The 17,491-nt window shown below is 38.2% G+C and overlaps 1 protein-coding gene and 1 pseudogene across 3 annotated transcripts in view; one reads left to right on the top strand and one right to left on the bottom strand.

The window, feature by feature from the left end:
• Positions 1-314: 314 nt before the first annotated feature.
• CUTC (cutC copper transporter) overlaps positions 315-17,491 on the bottom strand; it is a 33,069-nt gene continuing 15,892 nt past the window's right edge. For all 3 annotated transcript variants that reach the window (XM_055560584.1, XM_055560582.1, XM_055560583.1), the window contains 4 exons: positions 15,560-15,693; positions 5,643-5,670; positions 2,050-2,155; positions 315-810 (listed from right to left, as the gene is read on the bottom strand). In XM_055560584.1, the coding sequence (XP_055416559.1) occupies positions 696-810; positions 2,050-2,155; positions 5,643-5,670; positions 15,560-15,693 (383 nt within the window). In that variant the 3' untranslated portion in view covers positions 315-695. The remainder of the gene's footprint in view (positions 811-2,049; positions 2,156-5,642; positions 5,671-15,559; positions 15,694-17,491) is intronic.
• Positions 3,804-3,965, top strand: LOC129637171 (uncharacterized; annotated as a pseudogene).

The raw sequence follows: 17,491 nt of genomic DNA, 5'->3' as shown, positions 1-17,491 counted from the left end.
GTCAGATGAACCTTATGGTTAAGCCATTTCTCTTTCTGGTGACAGAGACAGAAGTAACCTGATGAACAAAAAGATCGCTTCTGGCCTTTATAAGTCTAGGAACTTTTACATCCTACTTCCCAAGGCTGAACATTTTTATGCTATACCATTTACTTTATATCCTTTGCATCTTGCCCAGGGTAACACATCCAAAAAGTACATAATAAAAAGAGAAAATAAAATTAAAAAACAACAAAAAATCTTACCTCTAATACTTGGCTACAGATTGTATTCAGGGTATGAATAAGAGATGCTACCACAATAGAATGGCAATTTTTATTTTACAATGACAAGGCAAAATAACCGCTATTGAGTTGACCATGAAGTCACATTTGAGTTCATACCTTGCAACTGAACTTTCCCAGTTCAATTAATTCCACTGAAAACAGACTTAAACCTCTGTCTGCAGAAGAAGTGTAGGCCAGATTTAACCACGATGATGGAGATGGCTGACAAGATTAAGCAAAGAAGATGACTGTACTCTGTTTCAAGTTCTTTTTCTTCTTGGAAACATTCTCCATGGTAAAATAAGACTCAAAATAAAGACAGACTGTCCTGGCCAGAGAAGGTTAAAGCTGTCATAGAGAACTGTAGACTATTCTTCTATCTTTGTCTGGTGATGTCTGGTGATATCCATGTCTCTCAGAGAGGTCTGGCTAAACGAGAATATTCTTTGCAATAGCATTCAAAGTCCTTACTTGGGTCACATCTGTAACCTTTAGAGAATATTCTGAGTTAGAAAGAGAGGCTCCCATAGCAACAGAGGAATTTCTGCAATGGAAATAATAAAGAAACAGAAAATTACATAAGTTGTTAAATGAACCCTCCTACTGGCACTTCATTTTAGGGTAGATTTCATGGCTCAAGAACAAGGACCCTGCACTAACATATTTCATAATTTTTATTAGTTACTTGAAACACCTAGTGTCTAAATATACCAGATAGTATATTTGGTTTTATATCTGGAATTGTAAATCTAAGGCTCTTGCTTCTTTTATATCTCGTTTTCCCCAACTTATAAACAGAAATAATCAATTAACTATTAAATTACAGGAATCCTCTCAAGTATGATAGAAAACACATAATAGTTTAAATTCCTTAAAAGTGATAAAATTTCAAAATGACTAAAAGTAGGGAATTCCTTGGTGGTCCAGTGGTTAGGACTCTGCTTTCATCACCAAGGGTGTGGGTTGACTCCTTGGTCAGGGAACTAAGATTCCACAAGCTGTGAGACATGGCCAAAAACAATAAAATTAAAAAAAAAAAAAAAAAAAAAGAGAGAGGGTAAAAGTGAGGAAATATTTAAGTATTAACAGTAGGAAAGATAAAAAGGACTACAGCTCTTCCATCCTTATTACCATAGAAATTAACTTTGCTAAAGGAGATCACAGGTGAATGGGCACACATACATATCTACTTCATCTGAAGCTTAGTTGCTGAATTAGAGTTTACTATTAACTGGTCTCGGAGAAGGCAATGGCACCCCACTCCAGTACTCTTGCCTGGGAAATCCCATGGATGGAGGAGCCTGGTAGGCTACAGTCCATGAGGTCCCGAAGAGTCAGACACAACTGAGCGACTTCACTTTGACTTTTCACTTTCATGCATTGGAGAAGGAAATGGCAACCCACTCCAGTGTTCTTGCCTGGAGAATCCCAGGGACAGGGGAGCCCGGTGGGCTGCTGTCTATGGGGTCGCACAGAGTCAGACACGACTGACGTGACTTAGCAGCAGCAGCTAAGTCACGTCAGTCGTGAACTTAGACCATTAACTGGTCTAAGTTCAGTAAAGCTTTAAAGATTTGGAGGTTAGCCTATGTTCAGAAGAGCCTGCTTATTTAAGGCAGGATAAGAGCCACTCTGCAGTTAAAAAACTTTAAAAATGACTAATACTTACATGCTAATCACAACATTCTATTCATTAATCATGCCATCAACTAAGGTTTTCCTATTTGGAGAAGTAAAAATTAATCCCATTCCTTTTAGTAGGAGTCAAAGAAGTCATTTTTACCGAAACTTCATTCCTGAATCTCTAGCCGACCGAGCAGAACAGTGGAATTCTGTGGCACCTGAACCCTCAAGGATCCTCTGCAGATTTCTATCTGTTATGCCACCCCCTGTTGGAAAGAATAAGTAATATAGTAAATAGAATGGATTTTCACATAAAATTTAGTGACTAATATGACTGCTAGCTCTACCTGGAATCTTCATACTGAAATTCCTCTTTGATACTCTCTCCTTACTCAGCTAAAATGAATTTAAAAACAAATGATGAAAGACAAGAATGCAGACTCTGGAGAACAAAAGATCAAAGAACCTTTATGACAGAACTGTACATGCCCACTGGTTTGTATAACAATGATCTAAAAGATTACTCTGGGGCAAGGAAAATAATTGAGTACTCAAGCCCTGCTTCCCCTTAATTAAAGCAAAATCAAATTAAAAGCAAAGACTCAGAAACGTATCTCAAAGAGAAAACCTCAAAACAAAATCAAAAACAAAAACAGAACATCTCCAAGGTTCTTTCTCTGGCCCATAACACACGGATTTCACTGGAAATGGGAACAATGCAAGGTGTTACACAGTTTCTTTATTATAATGCCAATTTTTAAATTTCATTTTACAGAAGAATTTGATTCTAGTTTATTAAAATTGCATAATCAAGGATTTTATGACTCATTTGTTTTGAGGAACAATCTTTTAAATGTCTGTATATAAAGAATTATATTCTGAACAGATATCAGATTAGATGACTGTTAAAATATGTATTTTTTACCTCAAGCTATTAAAGTTGCTTGAGATCAACTTTATTATGACCAACCTAGACAGCATATTAGAAAGCAGAGACATTACTTTGCCAACAAAGGTCCGTCTAGTCAAGGCTGTGGTTTTTCCAGTAGTTATGTATGGATGTGAGAGTTGGACAATAAAAAAGCTGAGCACCAAAGAATTGATGCTTTTGAACTGTGGTGTTGGACAAGACTCTTGAGAGTCCCTTGGACTGCAAGGAGATCCAACCAGTCAATCCTAAAGGAAATCAGGCCTGAATATTCATTGGAAGGACTGATGTTGAAGTTGAAACTCCAATACTTTGGCTACCTGATGCAAAGAACTGACTCACTAGAAAAGACCCTGATGCTGGGATAGACTGAGGGCAGGAGGAGAAGGGGACGGCAGAGAATGAGATGGTTGGATGGCATCACCAACTCAATGGACATGAGTTTGAGTAAGCTCTGGTAGTTGGTGATGGACAGGGAAGCCTAGTGTGCCACAGTCCATGGGGTTGCAAAGAGTCGGACACGACTGAGCAACTGAACTGAACTGACTGATTAAAGTTGCTGAAATAACTTGACTTACACACTCTTTCAGACTCATTAACTTTTTTTTTTAGTCATATAGTACAACAACAACAAATACCACTGAGCCCTAAGAAAGAACACAGACTGAGAGGTCAAATTTATTAGAATCCTGGCTTTACCACGGTGGCCCTTCACAGCTATGTGGCCTTGGATAAATTACTCAAGTCCACTGAGCCTCAATTTTTTTCATCAAAGAGGGATAGTATTGCTTACTTCACAAACTTGTTGTAAGGATTAAAAGACAAATATTTGTTATTTCTTTCTAACAAATAACAGAATATCTGGTCACTGAAATACATGTTACTCAGTTATCAGAACATAAGTAATACATTTCCCAAACACAGATTAACAGTTGGGACTTGAAAGAACAACTAGTTCAATACCTTTTCTTTATAAAGATAAGGGAATCGCTTCTTGGCCTTTTGGCTAAGATCAAGTGTAGTATAAAGATAAGGGAACTGGAGCCTAAATTATAAGCTTCATTATGAAAATCCTCTAGAGGGAAACTGCTATATTTTATCTTTATATTTCCCAGTGATGGACACATATTAGGCTGATTTACCCAGGAATTTTTACTTGCTGGTATTTATTTACATGAAATTATCATAATTTATTTATAGATCTACTCAGTAAGCTCCTCAAGTAGAAGGATTACTTCATATACATTTCTGTGTTTTTATATCTACCACAGAACCTGGCATATAATCAGCATTTTCTTGGTAAGGTTTGTTAAATAATCACAAATACTTGGGATATAACATCATCTCACTTAAGACTATAAGCCTCTTGAGGAAGTAGTTTCTTGTGTAACTCTGTATCCCAAGTAGTGCCTTGCACATAGCACATAACTTAATAATTACATATAATGCAAAAGCAATCTTAAGTTAACAACTGTCTAAGTGTGGGTATTAGTCGTCAAGACTAAATACATTTAGTCTTAATGGAAATGCATCAGATACAATTAAGTCTCTTTAAGATTCCCTAATTAATCTCTTAAGGGTCTCAATTTAACAGATAATGTATGCTTTCTGTCTGCTTATGTTTCAGGAACTTGCTACAAGTCAAAGCTTTCCTAAAATTCTGACACTATACCTCTATTTGGCCTCTTTTAAAAAGTTTTCTTACATCTATCACCATTTGACACCTGGTCAGTCTTGGCATTACTGGTACTAAGAAAACCAGACATTATATGCCTTCTGATGTGATGAAACATGAAGTATACAGAATTATTGTGAACTATTTCTACCAAAAATATTTAACCAGAATCTAACCAAGCCTTATGATCTAACTACCAGTTTACAGGAAATACAGAGACTAGGAAATACATGCTAAACAATATTGAAAGGAAACAATCCAATAAAACCAGAAATTAGGACATTTTATAGCGTAAGTGGTTCAAACTTAACGCTATAAAAGTATTGGCCGACTATTAAATGGTATTGTAGGGAATTACTGTTTATTTTGATAGATGTGATAATGATCTTGTGGTTAGATGCCCACAATGTGGTTAAAATGCGCCCCCCCTCACCACCTTTTAAGAGAAGTATAAAGTGTCACAATGCCTTTAATTTAATTTAAGATGCCTCAGGATAAAAAAAGATGAGACAAATATGACAAGATGTTAAATACAGAAATTGAGTACATGAGTATTTATATGCTATTTTCTACTTTTTTTATCTGTTTGAGAAATTTAGTAAGAAAAAATTAAGACTGTCTTTATATTCATCTCATTCTGGCTCTAGGTCTGCTTATCTAATTCTTTAAAAACTACTGACTTCTAATGAGCCATTATGTACTTAATTGACCTTACAGTTATCATTAGGAGTATGTGATCCACCTGTTCTGACTACAAGAATTTGCTCATCAGAGATTTAAAAAAAATTGAGTATTATATTATTCAGGGATATTACCTAAACGTTTACTTATACTTTGTCACCAACTAGGACATGTGGCCCTAATCCAGTGTAGCAGCATCAAACCTGGTAAGTAAGCATCACCAGAAATGAGCATCTACATTCACAAGACTGTATACTATGGGAAAGCAAATGTGGAAAAATCCCAATCCTTATCTGCTCTTCTCTGAGCTAAACCTCACACAAAGTTCTAAATTGCAGTCAGGATCTCCCAATCTTAAACATTTTAATAAAATTAAACACTATGTGCTAATACGTCTCCCCATACTGTCCTGCCTCTTTTGCTCTTCCTTCCTATTTTCAGTGTCATACTAGTAAATGGCATTACTTACCTGGCATTACCACAATCCTGCCTTTGGCCTGAAAAAATAAAAAAAATTAAACAAGTTAATTTTAATATCTTTCTCTTACACAGGATAGTAAGGCAGTGAAACAGAAAAATAACTATACTAAATTACTACTAATATCTAATTTCAATAGATCTTTTCTAATTCTTTGGAATCATGCATAAGTAAAATGTTCAGCATACTAATTCCTTCTATCCAGAAAGGTTATTTTATTGTATTGCTTTAAAGACTTGTACTGTTATGAACATAAGAATAGGAGAACTAAATATAAATACTAAATAATCACATCACCTTAAGAAAAACTATTACTGAAAAATAACACTCATTTTGAATTCTTGGTATGCAATGGAATCAAAGTTCAGTTCATTCGCCCAGTCCTGTCCAACTCTTTGCAACCCCATGAATCACAGCACGCCAGGCCTCCCTGTCCATCATCAACTCCTGGAGTTCACTCAAACTCATGTCCATTGAGTTGGTGATGCCATCCAACCATCTCATCCTCTGTTGTCCCCTTCTCCTCCTGCCCCAAATCCCTCCCAGCATCAGGGTCTTTTCCAATGAGTCAACTCTTCACATGAGGTGGCCAAAGTATTGGAATTTCAGCTTCAGCACCAGTCCTTCCAAATAACACCCAGGACTGATCTCCTTTAGGTTGGACTGGTTGGGTCTCCTTGCAGTCCAGGGGACTCTCAAGAGTCTTCTCCAACACCACAGTTCAAAAGCATCAATTCTCTGGTGCTCAGCTTTCTTCACAGTCCAACTCTCACATCCATACATGACCACTGGAAAAACCATAGCCTTGACTAGACGGACCTTTATTGGCAAAGTAATGTCTCTGCTTTTTAATATGCTATCTACATTGGTCATAACATTCCTTCCAAGGAGTAAGCGTCTTTTAATTTCATGGTATGAAAGTAGTTGAATTTAAATAAGATTTTAGTATAAAAGAAAGAGCATAGCATAACTGTAAATTACCGGGGGTGGGGGTGGGGGGTGGGGAGAGGAATCTGTTCAAATCCTATATCCTCAAATCCTAAATACAGGAATTTATAGCCTATAAATTCCCTACCATATTATACCAATTAAAAAACACCAGAGGTCCATTTTATTGGCTACTAAATAATAAAATGAACTATAGGAATTAATTTAATTTCTGATAATTCCAGAAGATAGGTATTAAAATCTCCTCACTTTCATTCTAATTTTTATTATATTTCCTAAATAAATTTAGGTGATATATACTCAGTATCACTCAAAATCAAAACAGAAATCACCCTTTTTACAAATGTATACTCAGTGGAAACACTAGTAGCAGGTAGGTAATAATAACAGATAAAAATAACATGCTACAGCAAGCTCACTAATATGCAGAATAAAACCCTGATCACATTGCTCTATTATGAAAGGTTTTATTAAATGTCACTTGATTCACTCCTCCATCCATCCAACAAATACATTTAAGTGCCTACCATATACCAGACACTGTTGTAGGTATGGGGACTACTGTGATCGAAGGGGTCCAAAACATGGCTGTGTGCTATAAAAATGATTTTGAGCTGAAGGCTCAAATTCCTTACTTGCCTAAAAGCAGAGACTCCCAAAAGAACTAAAAAAACAAACAAACCAAAAAACCCTCCACTGTCATAAATCCCCCTGCTGGGAGAAACTCATCAGCACCACAGCCAAACAGACACTATCAAAAAACCATCCTGTCTCCCATATGTTCTTCTAATGATCCAATTATCCTTCCAAAAAGTCATTTGTTTTCCCATAAATGCACTTTCTCCTTTCACTTCTGAGTCCCTAAGTGTACTCTATCCCCTCCTCTGCATCTATTAAGATGGTTTATAAGCCCCAAATTCTAAGCACCTCTTTGAGTCACATTTCTTTGTGAATGCCCAAATATACATACACATGTGGTCACAATCTTTTTTTCTTGCTTATCTTTTTTTAGTTTATTTTTGAACCTCAAAAACTGAACCTAAGAATGTTCACTTTTTAAAAAAAAGAGGGTAAAGAAAAAGTTTTTCCTCCCTGACATGATGAGCAAGAGTAAGTTCCTACTCTCATGGGGCATTCATGTTCAACAAAAACAGATAACAGATAACAGATAAAATATAAATATTTTATATTTATAAAATATAAATACCTAAAGTAGCCATCATGGTCAACAAAGAGTCCGAAATGCAGTACTTGGATGCAATCTCAAAAACGACATAATGATCTCTGTTCATTTCCAAGGCAAACCATTCAATATCACGGTAATCCAAGTCTATGCCCCAACCTGTAACACTGAAGAAGCTGAAGTTGAACGGTTTTATGAAGACCTACAAGGCCTTTTAGAACTAACACCCAAAAAAGATGTCCTTTTCATTATAGGGGACTGGAATGCAAAAGTAGGAAATCAAGAAACACCTGGAGTAACAGGCAAATTTGGCCTTGGAGTATGGAACAAAGCAGGGCAAAGGCTAATAGAGTTTGCCAAGAGAAAGCACTGGTCATAGCAAACACCCTCTTCCAACAACACAAGAGAAGACTCAACACATGGACATCACCAGATGGTCCACACTGAAATCAGATTGACTGTATTCCTTGCAGCCAAAGATGGAGACCCTGTACAGTCAGCAAAAACAAGACCGGAGGTACCTGACTGTGGCTCAGATCATGAACTCCTTATTGCCAAATTCAGACTTAAATTGAAGAAAGTAGGGAAAGCCACTAGACTATTCAGGTATGACCTAAATCAAATCCCTTATGATTATACAGTGGAAGTGACATATAGATTTAAGGGACTAGATCTGATAGACAGAGTGCCTGATGAACTATGGATGGAGGTTCGTGACACTATACAGGAGACAGGGATCAAGCCCATCCCCAAGAAAAAGAAATGCAAAAAAGCAAAATGGCTGTCTGAGGAGGCCTTACAAATAGCTGTGAAAAGAAGAGAAGCGAAAAGCAAAGGAGAAAAGGAAAGATATAAGCATCTGAATGCAGAGTTCCAAAGAACAGCAAGGAGCGATAAGAAAGCCTTCCTTAGCAATCAATGCAAAGAAACAGAGGAAAACAACAGAATGGGAAAGACTAGAGATCTCTTCAAGAACATTAGAGATACCAAGCAAACATTTCATGCAAAGATGGGCACAATAAAGGACAGAAATGGTATGGACCTAACAGAAGCAGAAGATATTAAGAAGAGGTGGGAAGAATATACCAAAGAACTACACAAAAAAGATCTTCACAACCCAGATAATCACAATGGTCTGATCACTCACCTAGAGCCAATTCCTGGAATGTGAAGTCAAGTGGGCCTTAGAAAGCATCACTACAAACAAAGCTAGTGGAGGTGATGGAATTCCAGTTGAGGTATTTCAAATCCTAAAAGATGATGCTGTGAAAGTGCTGCACTCAATATGCCAGAAATTTGGAAAACTCAGCAGTGGCCACAGGACTGGAAAAGGTCAGTTTTCATTCCAATCCCAAAGAAAGGCAATTCCAAAGAATGCTCAAACTACCACACAATTGCACTCATCTCACACGCTAGTAAAGTGATGCTCAAAATTCTCCAAGCCAGGCTTCAGGAATACATGAACTGTGAACTTCCAGGTGTTCAAGCTGGTTTTAGAAAAGGTAGAGGAACCAGAGATCAAATTGCCAACATCCGCTGGATCATAGAAAAAGCAAGAGAGTTCCAGATAAACATCTATTTCTGCTTTATTGACTATGCCAAAGGCTTTGACTGTGTGGATCACAATAAACTGTGGAAAATTCTGAAAGAGATGGGAATACCAGACCACCTGACCTGCCTCTTGAGGAACCTATATGCAGGTTAGGAAGCAACAGTTAGAACTGGAGATGGAACAACAGACTGGTTCCAAATAGGAAAAGGAGTACATCAAGGCTGTATATTGTCACCCTGCTTATTTAACTTATATGCAGAGTACATCATGAGAAACGCTGGGCTGGAAGAAGCACAAGCTGGAATCAAGATTGCCGGGAGAAATATCAATAACCTCAAATATGCAGATGACATCACTCTTATGGCAGAAAGTGAAGAGGAACTAAAAAGCCTTTTGTTGAAAGTGAAAGAGGAGAGTGAAAAAGTTGGCTTAAAGCTCAACATTCAGAAAACTAAGATCATGACATCTGGTCCCATCACTTCATGGGAAATAGATGGGGAAACAGTGTCTGAATTTGTTTTTTGGGGCTCCAAAATTACTGCAGATGGTAACTGCAGCCATGAAATTAAAAGACACTTACTCCTTGGAAGGAAAGTTATGACCAACCTAGATAGCATATTAAAAAGCAGAGACATTACTTTGCCAACAAAGGTCTGTCTAGTCAAGGCTATGGTTTTTCCAGTGGTCATGTATAGATGTGAGAGTTGGACTGTGAGGAAGGCTGAGTGCCAAAGAATTGATGCTTTTGAACTGTCGTGTTGGTGAAGACTCTTGAGAGTCCCTTGAACTGCAAGGAGATCCAACCAGTCCATCCTAAAGGAGATCAGTCCTGGGTGTTCATTGGAACACCCAATGGTGTTGAAGCTGAAACTAATACTTTGGCCACCTCATGTGAAGAGTTGACTCACTGGAAAAGACCCTGATGCTGGGAGGGATTGGGGGCAGGAGGAGAAGGGGACGACAGAGGATGAGATGGCTGGATGGCATCACCGACTCGATGGACATGAGTTTGAGTGAACTCCAGGGGTTGGTGATGGACAGGGAAGCCTGGTGTGCTGCAATTCATGGGGTCGCAAAGAGTCGGACACGACTGAGTGACTGAACTGAACTGAAATACTTAAACATACAATGAAAAAAAATTAAGCAAAGAAATAAAGAATAGAAAGGAGAGGAGGCTGTTTCATAAAATTTATTAATTGTTAGAGAAATAAGTAAAACAAGGCTGTTTAGTATCCTCAAACATACTAAAGCAAAATACCCACAAAACTAAATATTTACTATGTAGAAAGCTGAAATGAGTTTAAGCGTAAAAAAAGTCATATTTACTGTAACTGTTTCTTCCAACTGAAAGCTTTGTAAAATATGGACAAATGTTTGAAGAGATGAATCCTATCGCTTTTTGGGGGGCCTTTCAAAAAACGTTATTTAGAACTATATGCTTATCTTGGGCTATCAAAGTGACTTGCCAATATAGACCATTTACTAAATGTCAGATGTATGCTGAAGCAATCCACAACTATTCTAGGAGGTAGGCACTTTTACTATGCCAACTGGCACTCATTATGCAACTTTGTAGGTAAAGAAACAAGTTTAGGATGGTTAGGTAAACTCCCCAAGGTCACTGTTAATAAACAGCAAGTTTGATGGTTAAGTAAACTGCCCAAGTCTATTGTTTTTTGCTCAATAAACAGCAAAACTAGGATTTAAACATAAACCTTTCTAATCCCAAATTCTATGCTCTCACCAGTATATTACACAGCTACAAAATGGCTTCAAGAAGTAAAGTTGGGCTTCCCTGGTGGCTTAGTAGTGAAGAATCTGCCTGCCTGTGTAGGAGACACAGGTTAGATCCTTGGTCCAGGAAGATCTGATGCTGCAGAGCAACTAAGCCTGTGAGTCGCAACAACTGAGCGTGTGCTCTAGAGCCCAGGAACCTCAACAACTGAAGCCCACACACTGCAACCACTGAAGCCTGTGCACCCTAAGTCCGTGTTCTGCAACAAAAGCCACTGCTATGAGAAGCCCACACCCCACAACTACAGAGTAGCCTCTGCTTGCCCCAACTAGACAAAATCCTGCTCAGCACCAAAGACCCAGCAGAGTGAAAACTGAAAAATAAAAAAGCAAAATTAGTATGCTCTTATTTCTATGTGCAATCTAGAAAAGTAAAACACAAGAAGCAGAGAACAGAATGGTGATTACCAGGGGTGGTGAGGTGATGGAAATGGGAAGATGTTGGTAAAAGGGTACAAAGTTGCTACACAGGATGAATTAAGTCTAGAGATCAAATGAATAGCATGATGACTATAGTCAATATACCTGTACCGAATACTAATAATTTGCTGAGAGAGTAGATGTCAGGTACTTTCATCAGACACGAACGCACACACACATACCACACAAGTGTACTAAATGAGCAGCTGAATACGAGCTTGACTGGAACCATTTCATTCTGTATGCGTGCATGCTGAGTAGTGTCCAACTCTTTTTGACTCCATGGACTGTAGTCCACTAGGGTCTTCTGTCCATGGAATTTCTCAGGCAAGAATACTGGAGTGGGTTGCCATTTCCTCCTCCAGGGGATCTTCCCAACTCAGGGATCGAACTATCATCTCTTGCATTGGTTGGTGGATTCTTTACCACTAAGCCACTAAGGAAGCCCCTTCATTCTGTATATATAAATCAAAATATCATGTTGTACATAGCTGTGTTAAATATTCTTATACACTTATTATAAATAAATTTACTTTTTAAAGTAAAAATTATATATATTTAAGGTGTACAATGTGATGTTTTGATTTACATATACAGAATATGTATTATTCTGTACATACACAGAATGAAAATCAAAATATCACATTGTACATCTTAAATACATATTATTTTTACTTCAAAAAAGTAAATTTAGTGTATAAGAATATTTAACTTAGCTCTTCCTACCAAATGACTAAACTACAAATCTGTCTCTTTCTCACACACAACATTTTGAAATGCAACATATGACTATGACGATTATTCTCTATTCCATACTGAGTAACCATTAAAAAATGGAAACCTGATTCATCAGTTCTTCTATTTCAAAACCCTTCAGGCTTCCCCAGTGAACCAAGGATAAAATGCAAACTCTTAAATAGTTTAAAAGGCTCTGGACAATATTCTTCTCTTCACATTCAATTTTATAGTCATTCTTTAGTATCTTAATAAGTTATGCTCACTTTTGTTTCCAGGCCTTTGCATATACTATTTTGTCTATAAGGAGCATCCTCCTGACTTTCCCTCTCTCCATTCCAGTTTAGACTGATGGCCACTAATCATCCTTTTAATGAGTAAGGCATTGCAGTGTGAGGCTTTCCTGGTGGCTCAGTGGTACAGAATCCAGTCAATGCAGGAGACATGGGTTCGATCCCTGATCTGGGAAGATCCCACATGCTGCAGAGCAACTAAGTCCATGTGCCACAAATATAGAGCCTATGCTCAATGGAGCCCAGGGGCTGCAACTACTGAAGCCCAAGCACGCTAGAGCCTGTGTTCCATAACAAGAAATGCCACTGCAGTGAGAAGCCCAAGCACAGGAACAAGAGAATAGCTCCCTTTCTTCACATCATCTAGAGCAAAGTCTTTGAAGCAACATAGATCCAGCATGTTCAATAAAAAAAGACACTACAGTGTGGATGTCTTTTCTTCTGGGAAGCTAACTGCTGTGAATCCCAGCCCCTCAAATCTGGGGTTAATTCCTCTTCAGTGTGCTCCTACAGTACTTTTTTTTTAAATATGGCACTCTATTGGAAGTGCCTGTTGTGCACTAGTTTGCAAGGATAGTGACTACACACACACACATGCCCCCTGGTCAACAGCATAGTACAAACGCCCTGCTGTTCAGTTCATAAGTTGTGTCTGAGTGTTTTCGACCCCTTGCACTGCAGCAGGCCACACTCCTCTGTCTACCACTAACTCCCAGAGTTTGTTCAGATTCATGTCCATTGAGTTGGTGAAGCTATCTATCTTATCCTCTACGGTCCCTTTCTCCTTTTGCCTTCAGTCTTTCCCAGCATCAGGGTCTTTTCCAATGAGTTGGCTGCAAATGCCTTGTACCTTGCATGTGTGCTAAGTTGCTTCAGTCATGTCCAACTCTTTGCGACCCTATGGACTGTAATCTGCCAGGCCCTTCTGTCCAGAAGATTCTCCAGGCAAGAATACTGGAGTGGATTGCCATGCCCTCCTCCAGAGGATCTTCCCAAGCCAGGAAGATCAAACCAAACCCTCATCTCTTATGTCTCCAGCATTGGCAAGCAGATTCTTTACCACTAGTGCCACCTGGGAAGACCCCTTGCACCTTAATATACACTTAATAAATATACACTTAATAAATAATAAATAGAAATAAATATTTCTAAAGCCAGTAAGCTGACTAGAAAAGTTAATCTGATTCTCATGTGAAATTTCTGAAAATTATTTTCATGACTATAGAAAAGTAATCATTAGCAGATGTCTACACAAAAAGACTAATTATTAATAATAGCAGTAACAATAATAGTCCCTTGGACTACAAGGAAGTCAGTACTAAAGGAAATCAACTCTGAATATTCACTGAAAGCTGGGAATTTCCAATATTTTGGCTACCTGATGCAAAGAGCCAACTCACTGGAAAAGACCCTGATACTGGGAAAAGACAAAAGGAGAAGGGGTCAGAAGACGAGATTAGTTAGACAGAATTACCGATTCAATGGACCTGAATTTGAGCAAACTCCAGGAGATAGTGAAGGACAGGGGAGCCTGGTGTACTGCTGTCCCTGGGGTCACAAAGAGTTGGATGTGACTTCGCAACTGAACAACCACCACAAATAATAATTACAAACACTAGCATGTATCATAAATCAAGCACTCTGCTAAAGCTCTTACCAAGAGCATTTCTTATCTTTCACATTATTTCTTGAAAGTAAAAGTGAAAGTGTTAGTCACTGAGTCATGTCTGACTCTTTGTGACCACATAGACTGTAGCCCACCAGGCTTCTCTGTCCATGGAATTATCCAGGCAAGAATACTGGAGTTGGTTGCCATTTCCTTCTCCAAAGAATCGTCCCCACCCAGGGATCGAATCTGGGTCTCTTACACTGCAGACAGACTCTTTACCAACTGAGCCACCATGGAAACCAAGGCTCTTACCAAGAGCATTTCTTATCTTTCATATTATGTTTTAACTCTACCAATTGTCGGACAAGACTCAGCGACTTCGCTTTCACTTTTCACTTTCCTGCATTGGAGAAGGCAATGGTAACCCACTCCAGTGTTCTTGCCTGGAGAATCTCAGGGACGGGGGAGCCTCGTGGGCTGCTGTCTATGGGGTCGCACAGAGTCGGACACGACTGAAGTGACAGCAGCAGCAATTCTACCTTACCTCTATAAATCCTCAGAGCAACCCTATAAAGAAGATATTAAAATTATCTCAATTTCACACAAGGCAACAGTGGCTTAAGTGCTAGTAATCTACTCAACATTAAACAGCAAACGTCAAAGCTCTCTCAAATCCAGAACATTCTCATCTCAAGTCCATGTTCACTCATTTAGATATCTCTGGACTGGTGTGAGAAAACAGACATACTATTAATATAATTACAAAGCCATCTTCTAACTATTCTACAAATGATGCGAACTCACAAGAGAAAATCACGTAAGAGATAAACATATTTCCTATCTTGATAGTTGGGGAAGGATGAGAGAAGAATAGTTTTAGAATTTTTCTTTTTGGCTGCACTCTGTGGCACAGAGGATCTTAGTTCCCTGACCAGGGATGGAACCCATGCTCCCTGCGGTATTAGTGTGGAGTCTTACCCACTGGACTACCAAGGAAGTCCTAGTTTTAGTTTTAGAATTCACCTCCAAATGATAATTTTCTCAAATTTCATGCAGGAACCCCTGAGTATACACAGATCGACAGTAAGAAGCTATGCATCAAGCTATGCAATGATGATGGCATAAAAAAGGTAAAATTTGCTGCAGTTATCCAAAGTAGATCAGCTGTTTAATCACTGTCTATAATTTGATGTTAAGAGCCTTGGTTACTAAAAATGCTATGTGAAAGAAATAAAAGTTATATGTTACTGCCTGCTTGCTACAGAGTACCCCACAAAGTTAGTTAATATGTAGTTTCATAACCTCTCTGAACAATAGAATATCAGAAGTGACCACAACAGACTCTTAGGAAGAAAGGAAAGAAATCATGTGTACCTGATCTATGAGTCGCTTTATTAGGGGTAGTCCTTCTAGGGCTGAACTGTCACATCCACTGGTTAATACTCGTTCAAATCCCAAAGTTAAGAGGGTCTCTAGAGCTGCCACTGGATCATGAACCATGTCAAAGGCTGAAATAAATAAAACTGACTTGAATTTTGAACAGATCTCTCTAATACAGTGCTTTCCAAAATGTAGTATACCCACAGTGGTATGCTAGACCTAGCTTGTCCTGGCTTACAAGAGTCAATTGCTAAATATTCATGAATTTTGCACGCATGATTATTAACCCATTACCAGCTTGAAATCAATCAAGGTGGAAGTATTTAAAGCACAGAAATCAACAAATGTTATAAATCAAGGCTCTTTTTTTCCTGAGAAACAGTTTACCAGTACCCCATAGTCAGCGTGCCACTAGTGGGACCAGGATCATTTTATTTTTAAAAAATATCTGTTTAATTTACTTATTTGGCTGTGCTGGGTCTTAGCTGCAGTATATTGGATCTAGTTCCCTGACCAGAGATAGAACCCAGGTCCCCTGCATCGGGAGCATGGACTTTTAGCCACTGGACCACCAGTGAAGTCCCTGCAGGATCATTTTAGATGGTATACATATGAACAGATGCATTTACTTAAATGCAGATTAGAAGTGAAAAGCTTCCATTTTTTTCATTAGTTTCTCTTTAAAATAAATTTACTTAAGATTTTAAAAGTAAATTTGCACAAGTAGCCCTTGGATATGGTTAAATTGTAAATGTGACAGACAAGTGACTCACATTGGGAAAGTCTGTTCTAAGGGCTCAAACAAACTGCACAAGTAGAATGAAAACTTTACACTCATCAGTTCTAGAAAAGGCCTTGGTTCATATTCTCTTTATTGACTAATATTTTATTCTAATCCATTTTACCCCATGTTTTCAAGATTCATAGTATAAAGATAGTTGTTTACGACAGACTCTATCAAGTTTCAATTCCATCCTATTTTCTAAGAGACATCTCTTCTCTTCATTAAGGAAACTGGCACTTAGAAACCCCAAACAAAACGACTTCTGCTTTGACTCTCTGTGCTGCTGCTGCTAAGTCACTCTGTCATGCCCGACTCTTAGCAACCCCATGAACTGCAGCCTACCAGACTCCTCCGTCCATGGGATTTTCCAGGCAAGAGGACTGGATGGGGGTGCCATTGCCTTCTCCCTCTGTGCTGCTACATGATACTAAATGCTGATCTATGGTGGATTAGGTGGTAAACCCCTTCCTTTCGCCCTTTAATTTATGTAGGCACCTAAATCTACTACAGAGGATTTTCGTTTTTTGGTGGCAGTACCTTCTCACAGTGATTATACTATCATATTATAGTAAGCCCCTACATATGAATGAGTTCCATTCCAAGAGTGTAAGTAAGTCCAATTTGTTCCTATATCCAACAAAGTTAGTCTCAGTATCCAACTAACATAATCAGCTATATTGAACTGCACTGTAACAGGTTTATAATACCTATCACTGCTGCCTTTACACATACTTCCAGGCTTCCTGGGCTTGAAATAAAGATACTGTACTACTGTATTCTATACAGTACTGTACAGTAAAGTACACAAAGGCACAATCACCTATAGAGGGTGCACACAGGTGACGCTAGACATGTGAATTAACTTACATGATTAGACATGCAAAATGCACGTTCCCATCTTTGAAAGTTCACAACTTGAAGGTTCATATGTAGGAGACTTACTGTATTAAATACACAAGTGAGAAAAATGTGGAATCCAGGACAATGTAACAATTAAAAAATATGGAAGTATTTTCAATTTATTGAAGGAGGAAAAGAACAGAACTCTAAAATGATTTTCTTAGTTTAAGAAAAGAAAAATATATTCTATAAGGTGGATTTATTTTGAATTACTTATATCAAATTTTAAACTATATATTTTT

The sequence above is a fragment of the Bubalus kerabau genome, chromosome 22 (assembly GCF_029407905.1).
Source record: "Bubalus kerabau isolate K-KA32 ecotype Philippines breed swamp buffalo chromosome 22, PCC_UOA_SB_1v2, whole genome shotgun sequence".
NCBI classification, from domain to species: Eukaryota; Metazoa; Chordata; class Mammalia; order Artiodactyla; family Bovidae; genus Bubalus; species Bubalus kerabau.
This window is presented reverse-complemented; position numbering and strand designations above follow the sequence as displayed.